Consider the following 14,614-nt stretch of genomic DNA (forward strand, 5'->3'; position numbering starts at 1 on the left):
ATGATAGGAAAGGCCCACCTACCCTTGTCTCTATGTATGTCACCGTATAAAAACACTGTTTATTTTATTATATTTTTCATACAGGTAAATCTCATTGAGACACGAGGTCTCATTTATAATCAACACTAAAAACAGCTGGTACATTGTGTGGTGGTTTTTTCAGTTGTCTTGCTTCCATATGATATTTTTGGGAGCTCTATCTTTATTCAATTAAAAATCGTACGTTGTACTCATTAATTAATTAATGTGGGTAAAAAAATTATAAACGTGCTGGAGTAATGACTAACAACATGCCTGTACTCAACCCCATCTGTCTGTACTTAAAAGACCAGGCCAAAAATTTGATGTTTACTTGTTCAAGTGGCTCAGTAATTTCCTGAAATAGCTGGGAATCGTAGGTTTTAGTAAACACTATTCTGTGTTGTGCAAAACGCAGTTTTGTGGCTATTTGGAGGAATATAAGTCATCAGGATGGTGTGTCGCTCATAGACTCATGATAAACTAGAGTGTCTTTGTTCATTTGTGTTATTTTTCCATAGCTTTTAGAACGTAAACACATAGGAATATGATATGAACAGGACGGAGTTTAAGTGATCTGCCTCGCCTGAGGGGACTCGATGGAAAAAAGGTGTAATTAGGGCTCTCTGGAAGTTTTTTTGTTAATGGCGTGGCTCAGTAAACACAGCAAAACAATCTTTCCCAGTCTCTTCTTTTGACTCGCGCGAGGTCAGGGCTTTGTTTGACCTCAGATGTTCTGACTTTAAAGTCTAAGATTAAAGCTAATCATGTTCTTGTGGGTTATTACTCCTTTACAGTGAAACCCTCGAAGGGTCTTGAAAGTCTCCAGCTTCCTGCAGCAAATTCTTGTCGATTTGTTTTTGTCTGTGCTAGGGATGCACCGATACCGATACTGGTATCGGGTATCGGGGCCGATACTATAAATGTGTGTGTACTCATACTCGTAAAAGTTAACCGATACCATGAACCGATACCAACTTATTTCATTAATCAGAGGGTGGCTTGTCATTTCTGTTGTAGTTTTTTAGATTGGCCACTAGGGGGCCAATTATTATTTTATTTATTATTTATTTTATAATTTTTATATTTTATTATTTATTTAATAATAATTATTTTGTTTGTTTGTTTACAATATGGACACTCTGCAATAATTTAAAAGTTTATTTTATTCGCAAACCTAATTTGTATTTATTTTATTCCAAACAGAAGTGTTTATTTATTATTCTGAAAGCTCGAGACAGTGCCAATAGTTCAGTGATATTTTGTAAAATTACAATGTGGAGACTCTGCAATAATTTAAGAGAAGTGTTTATTTTTCGCTTGAAATTTTTTTGTGGTCATTTTTATTAAGATTTTATTTTTTATCGGCAGGGAATATAATAAAACCTGTCTTCCACTTAATTGTATTTGTGTGTGTGTGTGTGTGTGTGTGTGTGTGTGTGTGTGTGGTAGAAGTATCGTTTTTTGTGCTCTGTATCGGCAAGTACTCAGATCCAAGTATCGGTATCGTATCGGTTTGAAAAACTTGGTATCGTTGCATCCCTAGTCTGTGCTGTTCTCGTTCTGTTCATCTCTTTTATTTTGTGCTTCTGGACGAGCTTTAACTGAGTTAACAGCTAAATCTTAAAAATGGTCCCCAAAAGTGTAGTTAGTCTAAAAAGACTTTCCAGTGCATGTCTGCAGTGTTTCTGTGCTCTACGTCTCAATCTCATTTGTCCAATTTTTTATTAAACTTTCTACATTCAAGTCTGGGTTATCTTTTTATTTTGTATTCCCCCCCAAAAAAGAAGCATTTCTTTCATGGCTAACTCCGGCAGTGGCCGACCTTTTCCATCGCACACCCATTAATCATCTCGTGGGGGCTGAGTTTAAATGTCCGGGCCATCGCGGTCGGGGTGCTCGACGCGCTGCTGTGATGAGGATAGATGCGGTGAGTTCACGAAGGGAATGGGAAAAACGCCTCGCTGTGAGGCAAAACACAACGAGTTGTCCCACAGATCAAACCGGGGCGTGGTGAGGAGTAAAATGCACGCCGTGTGTATGTGTTAGTATCCGTGAGTTCAGGAGGTCGTGCTGCGGTGTTTACATTTGTTATCACCCACGGTCTGACAGTGGATCAGTTTCGCCAGCTATCCCCTCACTTGTCAGCTGCAGGGGTCAAAGGTCAGCTTAGATTACAGGCTTGGTGGCTCATGCAAAAGCTGCAGGTTGACATAAGAGCGAAGGAGGTAAAAAACAGACTGGAGAGGATGAATGTGTCTGCGTGGGTGGAGGCTTGTTTGGGTGTAAGAGATGGAAACGTCTCGTCTTTCACTCTGCTCACGTTCAGCTGTACTTAATATGCCTCCCTCTAAGGAACTAGTCACTTATAAAGTGAATGGAATTTTTGCAGTAATATGTATTTTAAGCCATGATAGCTACACGGCACTGGGGATAGTTGTAAAAGCAATTTATTTCCTACCTTCCACTGCATGTACAACCTCCGGTAGAATTAAAGCAATGAAAAAAAAGGTCTTATGTCTTACCAGGTCAGGTTATTTGTTGATGTTTTTCTCCACCTTTTTAAGCCTTAAACACTTCATACTTATTTAACATTAAATCAGTTTGTCCCCTATTCTATAAAAAGATGTGTCTGCTAGCTTTCTCCTTTTTTCCATAGACTTTAATGTTTTATCAAAATGACTTCCAACACAGGGGAAAGTAATCCAGGCAGCGAAAACAAAAGGACGAATACAGGAAGTGAAACTAAAATCTAGCTACCAAAATAAACTGTGGAGTAAGAACACGGGGAAATTAGGACCAATTAAAAGATTTTAATATTCTCTGGGCAAATGTGCAGCATGTATACATGAGAATAGATTACAAAAAACAACGCTTTTTAATTTTAAGTGCTTCCGGGTCATTTGTACTCTGTACGCCTTCACCTAAATAGACATTTCTGTGAAAGAAGAGCAGGTAATTGCTTTGTTGGCTTCCTCGTACAGAAACAGTAATATCAAATTCACAACCCTAACTCTGCTGCGCGGCGTGCAGCCACTTAGAGAACAATATCTTTTAATGATTCATTTCAGTCGCTAAAATGCACTTTCTTTGCTCTTTTTAGAAACCGAAATCCTTTCGAATTAAATCATCCGGTGAAATGCATCTGTGTGATGTGTGGGTCAAATTTGCATAATATGAATCCTATGGTGTGTGTAAATGGCTGCTACCCTTCAAGGAGAACTGGGTCATGCTACATTTCCATATTTCACATGTATAGTTAGCCCCAGACTGCTTTTATGTGCCGAATTGGGAATGCTAAACCATTATATTCACAGCATTCATTTTTAATAGGATGTTAAATATAGTGAAAGAAGCTTCGGCTCATTTGGGACCATCAGCGAGTTGTTTATGTTGTCAGAAACAAACAACAAAGAGAAATATTGATCATTGTGTCTGATGCTCGTGGTTCTTCCTGTTTTTGTCTCCTCACAGATGACACCAAGATCGCTCTGCATCTCAGAGACAACCAGGGTAAGTGCCTGACTTTTCCTTCTGTGCCATCCAATAACTGTTGAGGTTAAGCTGCTGCTTCCTGTTGTTTTTATTATTGTTTGTTTCTCTGTCTCCTGGTTTGACTTTACCGCTGAGGCATCTGTCCCTGATTGCTTTTTTATCTTACGGGGGACATGTGGCTCAGTCAGTTGATAAACTTTATCCAGCAGCTGACTGTAATGCTTTACTGTCCTCTGTGGGTCGCAGCGATCAATTATGGTGTCTGGACCAATGCGAGTAAAAGCAACAGAGAATAGAGGCAGTAAGCCCTTAGGCCCAGTTGGATTTAGTTAGCATCGTATGAAAAAGAAAGTTGAGCCACTATTAATTTTAAGGGGAGATTCAAAACATCACACTGTCATTATTTATTTAACAAAATTTAGGCCAAAATGCAGGAGAAATGTGTGAAAAATGTATTGCTTCGTCAGTTTGCTGGTCTGGAGCATTCAGATGTGTGGTAACACAGTGCCAAGGAGGAAAGACGTCACAAATGATCTTAACTAAACAATTGCTGCTGCCTGTTAATCTGTGACAGTTAAAAGGCAATTTCCAAACAAGATTATTCACAAGTGGAAAACCTTCAAGGCAGTCGCCAATCTTCCCACAAGTGGACGTTCCAGCAACGTCAAGACACTGAAAAAAAACCCAAAGCCTCAGACTACAGGGTTTAAGTTCATGACTGTACAATTAGGAATAAAACAAGTGTTGCTTGTTTGGAAGGGTTGCCAGGAGAAAGCCTCGTCTCTCTAAAACGAACATGGCAGCAAAGCTTAAGTTTGCAAATCACAAGACTTGTTTAACAACGTCTTTTGGACCAAAGTTGAGATGTCTGACCATAAAACACACCCCATCAGCATTAACACCTCAAACCAACTGTCAAGCATGGTGGTGGACTTATGATGACTTGGACTTTTATGCAATAGTGAGTTGATATGCATTCATTTTACAGTCGCAGCTGTTGTTCACTGCTGCCATCTACATGCATCAGTGCAACAGCACAAGTGACTCATGTGATTTCCTGTTTGGCTATTCATTTGCTAATATAAAATACTAAGAAATAGGATTATTCATAACTTCCAGCTGCTGTTTTATCAAGTGAGGAGCTATGATGTTAAAGTTAATTCACCGTCATTATTGTCTTAGAGCCACAGTATTATAAGTCTAGCTGCTTTTTGTAAACAGTGACGTCTATTGACTGCTAAAGCAGAATTTTCTGATCCTGTGTAAAATGTTCTAATGATATGAGATAAAAACATGAGAACAATGCCCTTTCAGCATGAAATGTACAGAAACCATGAACATTTATAGTCGTACAAGCAAACTCAAAACATTCCAATTAGACTTTTGGGGATTCAAAACCATCCAAACTCCTGAAATGACTTTGAACTCCATCAGTTTTCGGAGATAGCCTCTCAAATGTTTCATTTCCCGAAAGGAAATGGAAATCCACGGCTTCTATCACACTTTCATTACACAAACGCTGCATGTTTCCCATCACTTGAGCACTCTTGTGCTGGCGCCTGGTGCTGCGATGATATCTTTGCATATTTTTTCATGTATCTACCCTTTATTGTCGCATACCTGGCAATGGTGTTATTCAAGGTGAAGCTAAATTGTGAGGAAAGGACTGGAACATAAAAAGCGAGAAATTATATTGACTTTTCCTCTGTATTAATTGTATTGCTATTGGAACGAGTGGGTGTTTATGAAGTTGTATTTAATCAGCCTGCTTCCTGTCACTTTGTCTGGGGGATCTAGCATGTTTAACTCGCATCACAGCCAGGTTTGGTCTGACCTTGACGGTTACAGGAAATGCTGAGGTGATTACAGCTCCAATAAGAGCCAAGATAAGAAACAACAGGAGTGAGACGCCCTTTTTTCAGGAGCTGCTTCTCAGCGCTACTTCTCCCCGACTCCTATTTATAAAAAGGCTGAATTATAGGTCTGTTCAGTTTGTGTTGTTGGTTTCCTGAAACCCATTAGCCAAGTGAGAGAACAGTTGTACTCCCCTGCGCCAACCGTGGCACTAATGTGGAGCTGAAAATGAACAGATTGGCTTGGTTTCCTCTGGTCTCATTTGTCCTCTCTCAAAATCTCTAATGTATTTTATTGCTGTCTAAGATCTCTGTCGTCCATTAGTGCTTAGGACCTAGCAGTCATAAGGACAAAGCTAATGAGGAATGAATTCGATGTGCTGTACACCTACCACTTTGTCCCTATCCAACTGTATTGTGCTGCAGTGTTAAATACTCCTATTGTGTTTTTGCAAACATGATATTTTGTGGTTGTTTTGTAGACAGCACTGGTTCCCAGTCGTCATTTCATACTCCCAGCAAAGTATCCAGTCAGACAGGGTCAAAGACTCCTCCGCCAGCACAACCTCTCATCTTTAAAGATGTTCATTTGAGCCTGGAAAAGTACTATTTTCAGCTTATCATTAGCAGTTATGGTTACAGTTACGGCTTTCAGCAATTTGTCCTCTTTTAGTTCCTACTTCATAATACTCTCCATGTAGTAGTGATCAATAGAAACTGTTTCCCAGACTGCCAGATAATTATTTTAACAGCTAGCCAGTGATTTCCAAGTTTTTATTCTCAGTTTTAGCTAGCTACTTCAGCTGTTTAGTAGGTTAGCCAACAGTTTCATCTGTATATACATACTTTGAGCAAACAGTTTCAAAGTATGGAATAGATCAAGCTGTCTGGCATTATAGAGGTAATTAAAATCAACAGTTTATGGTTCAGTAAATTCATTTTAATGTGCATGATTCTGAAAACAGTTATGAAAAAATACTTTATGTGCCCCAAAAGGTTGATTTTGTTCCTCTGGACGTAGTGTTTTCAATGGGAGAAACATTTCATTGAAATCTTGACGCATCTGGATGTCCAGATAAACAGAATCAACCTTTTGGGATTTACTTACCTGGATGATTGAGCATGCATCAAGGCAATGCTTTAGGTGATTTGATTATGTCAGTTGTGCACTATTAATGTGTTTAAGTATGACTACAGTTTTTGCCTCAGTAAAACATATAAATGTGGGGTTTTTTTTGCATGTTTCCACAGTTTTTCCACAGTCTTTAAAGTCTTGTCCAGCTCCACTTTTCACATAATACATCTGTTATTGGACACATGGCTGCACATGAGTCTGGAAATCACACAGAAAATTTTGCTTGTTTCACCAGACCACTATCACCCAGTGTATGTGATATTTTGAGGCCTTTGCTGCTGTCTTATTGGCTTAGACTCAGAAGAGTCCAGATGAAACTCTCTGTGCCAGAGCGCTGTGCTATCCAGGGGTCAGACACTCTCTGCTTGCATTCTGCTGGTTTTTAGCTGCTAGGCTTTTGATTTCTCATTATGCCTACATCTCTGCTTAGCCACATGCTAACCCCCGCTAACCTTCCAACACCCCCAACTAACAGCTTGTCGCATCGTTTGGGCTTCCAGCTGAAGCAGGAGATGGCTCTGTGCAGCTCCAGCAGACAAACGCATGGGAAAGTGTCTTGTCTCTGAGAAAAACAGAGCATACTCAGATCACGTGTTTACTACATTAAGCGCAAAAGCAAGGATGTCAAGCAAGAATCCTGACTCACTGCCTTCATAGCTGATTGACGAACGATGGACACAGTTGGGTTGTCAGCTTTGCCGGCCATCAGTTGTTTTGTTTCAGCACAGCGAATTATCCGTTTGTTGTTTTTATTTTTCATTCCCAGTTATGGTGGGCACATAATGTCTACACAGACAAACACATTAACAGTGAATTCCCACACACATTGCACAGATTTGATTACAACCCGAGTACGCTGGAAATCAATGAGGCAGAGAGCCAGGGGAGAGGCTGCTTGGCTGACAGGCCGAGTGGTGGGTATTGCTGCTAATTAAAGCCGGGGAGGAGCCCCGGAGATGTTGCCAGGGTGGCACAGAAGGAGAAAAAAAAAGCTTTGTGAGTACACGTGGCCTGAACCTGCTATAAATCTGTGTGAGATGAGGTACTACATGAAGGCAGAATCCTTGCTGGGTTATGTTCTCTGCTGGGACACTGTTTTCTGTCATTATTATGTGTATTCTTCCCTCTGACAAATCACAGAGAAAGTTCTCTTAGTTTTTGTATTTTTGTCTGTGTGTGTGTTTTGTGAAATTGTGCCCCCAAAGATGAAAACTGAGATTTCCCAGTAGGTTTACAGGCTACTGTGATCATCTTCAAAAGAACTCTCAAAACACCTGCTGGGCCGACTTTGAGGTTCAAATATAAATCTGATGAAGTGCTTTACAGACTAGCGCTGACTTCCAAGGCCGGCTGAAGGACCGATCTCTTATGTAGTCACTACTTACAGCCTCTTCGGTTTGCAGTGCCACGATTTAAGGCTATAATAGGACTTTATCAGCAGCTATAGACCTTCCTCTTCCTCCCATCAGGACCAAACACTGCTAACCTTGGTGTGGGATTAACTCTTACTCGCACTTATGGGAGAAGAGAACTGCTCTTGAATGCCTAAAAAGCCTTCAGAACAATCGTGCCAGAGACTACTAAAGAGCCAGTTGCACAGTGAACCTTGAATTTGTTCTCCAAGTGAAAGAAATGTCCTTTAACCATTCAACAAATACTTTTAGAGTCACTGAAAATGAGTCAGACGTGCATGGCTGAATGAGAGCGGTGCATTTGTTAGGTTTTAAAATGAAATGCCTTTTTCCTAGTATGGTGACACGGAGTGAAAGCTGAACTTAAACATATCGGCACAAGCAGGAAAGGAGCGTATTGATGAATAATGAGTGTCCCCTGCTGGTCGACAACAAAACCAGAGAAAATATAACACTTGCTTTAAGCATGTGGCACAAAGTGATAATTAAACCAGCGGTGCTTAACAATCTGAAATAGCAAACAGAATGCGTGTGTGACAACATAATGGCTTCTTGTTGTGTTTTCCAGTGATGCCAGCTGACAGTGCTGTAGACAGGGTGAAAGGCACTCATCCTCTTCACACTGGTTTGATCCTGGGCATCTTGCTGGTGATGCTTATCATGATTGCAGGCGTGCTGATCACAGTCTACATCTACCATCACCCGACCTCTGCAGCCAGCCTCTTCCTTATCGAGGTGAGCAGCGGCACCACCAGTTCTTCTGTTTCTGACGTCAGAGAGCTGATTGTCAGTCTTACACCTTGACATAAATTACTTATTATATTTTCCTGTGCTATTGTTTTTTTGCTATGGAGAAGTTTTTAATTCTGGTTATGAGAATCAAACCAGTTAACATTCATGGGTGTTCTCAATAAGCTGAATATATAAAATTTCTGAAAAATGCAGACAGCCATCATTTGAAAGTGAAGTGTAATATATATTTTGCAAGTGTGCATTCAGTGACTGGTTGGTGAGTGGTTTCTGGAGGCTAGCAGCACTCACAAAGGTGAAATTAGTCACAAAGATGTATATAGTGCTGCACCGGATCCAAGCAGATGACCATTGATGGCCATGGTTTGTATGACACCTAATGGCTGCAAACAGTAAGCAAACCGGAAACACTTTCTTTCAAAGTTAAAGTTGATTTTACTTTGAAAGCAAACAATATCCATTTCTGGTTTGTGTTGCACTCTTTCAATTTTTACTGCCTCTCCACTGTTAGGTGACAAATCACCATCTTTCATGCAAACTACAGGTAACCATGGAAATATGCTAGCGACCAATGGGGTCTTAGGTGTGTGGCACCATACGCTGTATAGATGTCAAGTTAGACACTGAAATAAAAAGGCTTTAGGTGAATGCACTACACAGCAACCTCTAACCTTTAACCTTGACCACATTTGTTGCCTCTGACCTTCAATCTTTAACTTCTCTCCTGTAGAGACGTCCGAGCAGGTGGCCTGCCATGAAGTTTCGCAGGGGGTCGGGTCACCCAGCCTACGCGGAGGTGGAGCCAGTGGGCCAGGAGAAGGAGGGCTTCATCGAGTCCGAGCAGTGCTGAGGGAGGAGGGGGCATCCACATCCCTCCCTCCCCTCCGCAGCCTCCCTCCTGTGCTAGCCCTCCTCTCTCCTGCTCCACGGGGACTTCTCACCTGGAACCTCCAGGATGCGCTTATCGGTGGAGGAGCTCAGTGTGCAAAATGACTCGTTAAGACTGTACAATCGGCCCATTGAGCGCTAGATGAGACTGGATACAGTGACCGATGACATGAGAAAGTGAGACACCCCTGAAGACTATCCCCAGACATACCCACTGTTCAGCTCCCGTTAGCAAGGAGCTGAGCTGCCGGGGGGCAGAGGGAGGGAACAGCGCAGACGTCATCGACTCTGCATTCGTTGAGAGTTTTTTACGACTGCTATCGCGTTGCCATGGTGGGACTGTACAGCTTGACTGATAGCCGTGTGTCTGGTTGGGTTGGGGAGCAGGGTGAATTATACAATATATATTTTCAGGATCAATACAGAGTGTGTGAACGAAGATGTCCACTTTATTGTCCATGGGGGTTACACATTATAGGCCTTTGTATATCCATCAGGTTTTTCCTTCTTTTCCTTTTCCTTTCTCTATGTTTTCACAGGGGTTGGCGCATTTATCTGTACAGACCGTCGGTATTGCTTTTCAATACCTTAGCAGGCTTAAATGACTTTTCCACAGTCCACTCTGCACAGAGAGGCTGTGACTGCGTGATATGACGCGAGCTGAACTCGATCGATCACAGCTGGGAGTAAAGCTCTGAACATTCGGCATCGGTGTTGAATTAGTTTGTGATTTTTGGGGGCTGGTTTCATTTTGTGAAAATGAAGTGTAAGGTGGGTTTTTTTTGTTGTTGTTTTTTTTAATGGGTGATGGACACTATCCTGCCCTTTTGCATTGATTTCTTTACTGCCGTGCCATTTCGTCCCTGAGTAGAGTTTGCACTTCTTTTTTGTTTCTCATTCGACATGTGGTACTAATGCAAAATTACAAGACAGGCGCTTGTGAGTGTGAATATATTTTCTGGAGTGTAAGTGATTCTCGTGTGTGAATACAGAAGACAGTTTACAGTAGTGATTGGATATCCACCTGCTATATGGGTGCATATATTTGAGCTGGCTCTTATTGATCTTACTTAGAAGTATCTGGATACAGTTTGCGTGAGCCAGAAAACACACTGGTCTGGTTGGAGATTTGATTCATTTTTATAGTGTCGGTTTATTTTCCAGTTGTTGCCAAGCGTAACCAGTTCTGTGTCCACATTTGATAGCTGTCATGTCACCGTAGTAATGTATATACCAAGGCCAAAACATTTGCAGATTCAGGTAATTCATGGCAAACATTTGCAGTATAGCAGTGATGAGAATCTTCTTTTCTTATTTTTTATGAGTGGCCTTTTTTTCTCTACTTTTTTACTTAAATGTGAATATTGTTCTAGTCATTGCTGTCACAACAATTCACTCATTTCAAGAGAAAATCACGTTTCACACCAATGATTGTAGACTCATTTAAACAAACTAGAGCTCAAAATCCTGGAGTTTTACTGAATAATAAAATGTGCAATATTACATCCGTTAATTTCTATGATGAAAACGCATAAGAACTCCAATCATCTGAATTCTTTTTATTTACACTTTGTTGACATTGAGACCAAAGACTAATCAGAATTTCAGTCACATGTATTTACCTCAACCTCCCCCCACAGACTCCATACCTCTCATTAGGCAGGATATGCATGTTTAGTTGGTTAAAGCAAAGACTGTACACAAAAGATGGAAGTAGCCACTGTGACATCACTCATTGGTTAGCAAATTCCTGATCATATGCCTCAACCCTCAATTTAAAAAAAATATTATGTTATTCTATATTCAGGTGGCTCCATGGTGTAGCGATTAAACAAGCCTTATATATGAAAAACTAGCCAGTTCAAGAGGGGAGGAGCCATTAAATCCACCTCCAGGGTTTAAAAGCTACTGTATTCCTTGCGTTGGCCCCAAACCTGGATAAATGAGAAGGTTGCATCAGGACAAGCATCCGGCCAAATCAAATATGCGGATCTACCTTGGAAATGAGGGAACAGCAGTAGTACTTAATTATGTTATATTCAGTAAGATTTGAAACTATCAGCTAAGGCCATGAACTGATCAGAAAAAAGTTTGAGGTAAGAGATCAACGGCGCCCAAGGGGAGTTTCCCGTAGACCTCTAAATATGAAGCTTGTGTTTTCCAAGCAGAGGAGTCGACCCCTGCTGGACATTAAAAGAAATTGCAGGTTTTCGCTCCAAACTGATGTCACTTTTCAAACCAGGAAGCTACATCCATCCTTTGTGTACAGTCTATGGATTAAAGTGATACTGTGCAAGCATTTTTGATGTCATAAAAATTAGACATCCCTGATTAGCATTTGCTAAATCCTTCCCACCATCAACGACTGTCCAGTAACTTTTTACAATTCCAGGCACAGTAAAGCTTAAGCTTTGCATTATCAATACATTTAAAGAGTTCTACTGCCAGTGTCTCTTAGTAGCCTTTCTATGAATAACCAGAATTACAAGAGGTAAAATGTCAGTCATTAGAAATTAACAGTATGCCTATCTAACTAACCTACTAATTTCAAGTTTGCATCATCAGCTAACAAACGAGTCCTGGAAGAAGAGTTTAGGCTCGATATCGATATATATCAACAACTCCAGTCAGCACAGTGATACCTGAGATAGTGTTATACATTCACTCACTTCAAACAAACAAGGCAGTCTGCTAGTACCAGCATAGTCACAACGTGTAAGCAGGTACACAACTAAAAATACAACTACAACAGTAGTAAGCGCATTTAAGCAACCAACCTTTGGGTTTTAGTTGCTTTGTTCATTTTAGAGGAACCAGTACTTTGCCTGTTTGGTTAAAGTACATGTTAATCTACACGGAAAGCATAGGGGCCTGTTTCGAATCAATACATTCGCTTATATTTTATAACATGTGTGTTGGGAATATTTTAATTCATTGAACTTATATTAGCAAAGTTTTTCCTGTCATTCTGAAATTGGTTGTATTGGGTTTTTTAAACAATACTAAAGTCGCAGGTGGTGAAGTTGCCACCACGTTGTCCTGTGTCCTTGGAAAGAACACATTCAAGTCCCACTAGGTGAGCGAAGTGAACAGAATCACTTCCTAAAAAATCTTTTTAAATTATTCCGTTTAGTTAAGGTCTTAGTTACAAGCAAGTTTCAAGCACATGTACGGAGTGGGCAGTTCAAGTCACGCGCTCACATGGAGGCAAATCTCTTCTCCAAGTAGTTTGGACAAGACAATCAATGGACTAATTCATCAAGCTGATGCGAAGCCACATGAGCAGAAATCATGCAGCGTTACTCTGGCCCCATTTAAGTAAAAAATAAGAAAACTCTACTGTCCGTGTTAAGTGATGTCAGGTGAACGTCGGCTCTGATTAATAGACTCCGACTGTTAAAATCAGGCCAAGCAAATTCGAGCCCGATGATGAAGTTCAACTTAAAAGACTTTAAAAGTCATTTTCACTATCAAGCAAAGAAAAGTTTAAACTGCCAAATTAGCATCACCCAGATTTGTCCTTGGGGTTTTGTGGGAAGTAACACTTGTTTAATACTTTACTTTAGTGTGTTCAGAAAGATATGATTTTCGAAGAGTCACACAAGGCATAAAATCTTAACTATATGAACTACATTGTGGTCACATGACTCTAACTTTATGACTACTAAATTTAGCCACTTGTTATCAAACTCCTTACTCACAAAAGCTGAAAAATTCCACAGCTGGGAACGTCCTTATGTTGTTAACCAATGAGGACATCCTAAATAATCCTTCCTTGTTGTGTTTAAAATGATCATAATTTACAATATGGAATTTATGTCCTATTATCTGAAACTAGCAACTGAGCAAATAAAGTCATTAATTTACTTAGTGTAGAGCTTTAAACATGGCCATGCAGCTCCTTGTAAATAAGGGAGCAGCTGAAAGTAAATTGTATACTGAGGTCACAAAGCAAGGGAGGTGAGTGTAGTTTCCCCATAAACTTCTTTATAACCAGAGGAGTCTCCACTTGCAGGACATTTTTAAAAAAAAAAATAGGTTCAAGGTACAGTCGGCGTCACTTTACAGAGCTAGAAGCTATGTCTGCCTTTTATATTGTCTACGGCTCTGAGTCATGTTAGCCTTTGTCACTCTACACACTAGTCATTCAGTCAGTGGAGCTATGCAGCTGGGTCGTGGTTCGTGACATGCATCACAACAGTATTTCTCTAACAATTGTGAGCCAATGGCTTCTCCACACCTCCAGGTCCATTTTTTGTTTTTTAGTAACGGTAGATCGATCCCTGTGGAGAAATGCTCTTTGAAAGTGATCAAATCATCCACTTATCATACAGTGCCACCTGAAACTGCAAGTGTTTTTACGACTGCTGTGAAAATGCAGTCCGAGAACGTGGCCGGAGGTCACATTTGTTTGCACTGAACACATTTACAAAAGCTGAAAACACTTCAGTCGCGCAGCATTGCCAGATGGAAAAAATGTTATCCTAGAGGCTTACAGTTATTAAATTTTGAGGAGCACTATTGTACACAAGTCAGATCGGTAAAAAAACAATGTCATGAGAGAAGATGTGTGCAGGCACAGGTGTAAGCTGTAGTCCATCGTCCTAAAATGAGGCAGCCTCGGCTTATTTCAACTACTATGTGTTGTAAAATAATGAGATTGTGAAATATTATGAGACATTTGCCACACAAGTACAATAATTATCACACTCTGGCAATGCTCTGATAGTGGAAACTGGGCTTTCTAGCAGCAAAGTCTTCACTTGCTTCACTGGACCTGACTAATGGCTTTCACTCCCACTTTTAACAAACGCAGCACAGTTGTGTCATTGGGATTGGTTACTGCTGTTTTCTTTGCTCTCTTATGAGTTGGATTAAATGATGCTGAGTCACAGATTCAGCAAATGTTCCAGGAGCTCAACATACAGATACAAGAATTGGAGTTTTCTTCCAGCTGTGATGTTGGTTTTATCTTATCATGACACTTTCATAGCAAACAATAAGACTCGAAATCATAAAGTATCATAGCTGTCTGTAATTTCTGTAACTACTGTCGTTTTGAT

The 14,614-nt window shown here is 40.4% G+C and overlaps 1 protein-coding gene across 1 annotated transcript in view; it reads left to right on the forward strand.

Annotated features, from left to right (window-relative positions):
- Positions 1-13,244, forward strand: part of plxdc2b (plexin domain containing 2b) — a 110,996-nt gene extending 97,752 nt beyond the window's left edge. The window contains exons 12-14 of the mRNA XM_006795050.3: positions 3,493-3,531; positions 8,482-8,648; positions 9,394-13,244. Of these exons, the coding sequence (XP_006795113.2) occupies positions 3,493-3,531; positions 8,482-8,648; positions 9,394-9,513 (326 nt within the window). The 3' untranslated portion in view covers positions 9,514-13,244. The remainder of the gene's footprint in view (positions 1-3,492; positions 3,532-8,481; positions 8,649-9,393) is intronic.
- Positions 13,245-14,614: the final 1,370 nt, after the last annotated feature.

Source organism: Neolamprologus brichardi, chromosome 9, assembly GCF_056152115.1.
Source record: "Neolamprologus brichardi isolate AB-2024 chromosome 9, ASM5615211v1, whole genome shotgun sequence".
Classification (NCBI taxonomy): domain Eukaryota; kingdom Metazoa; phylum Chordata; class Actinopteri; order Cichliformes; family Cichlidae; genus Neolamprologus; species Neolamprologus brichardi.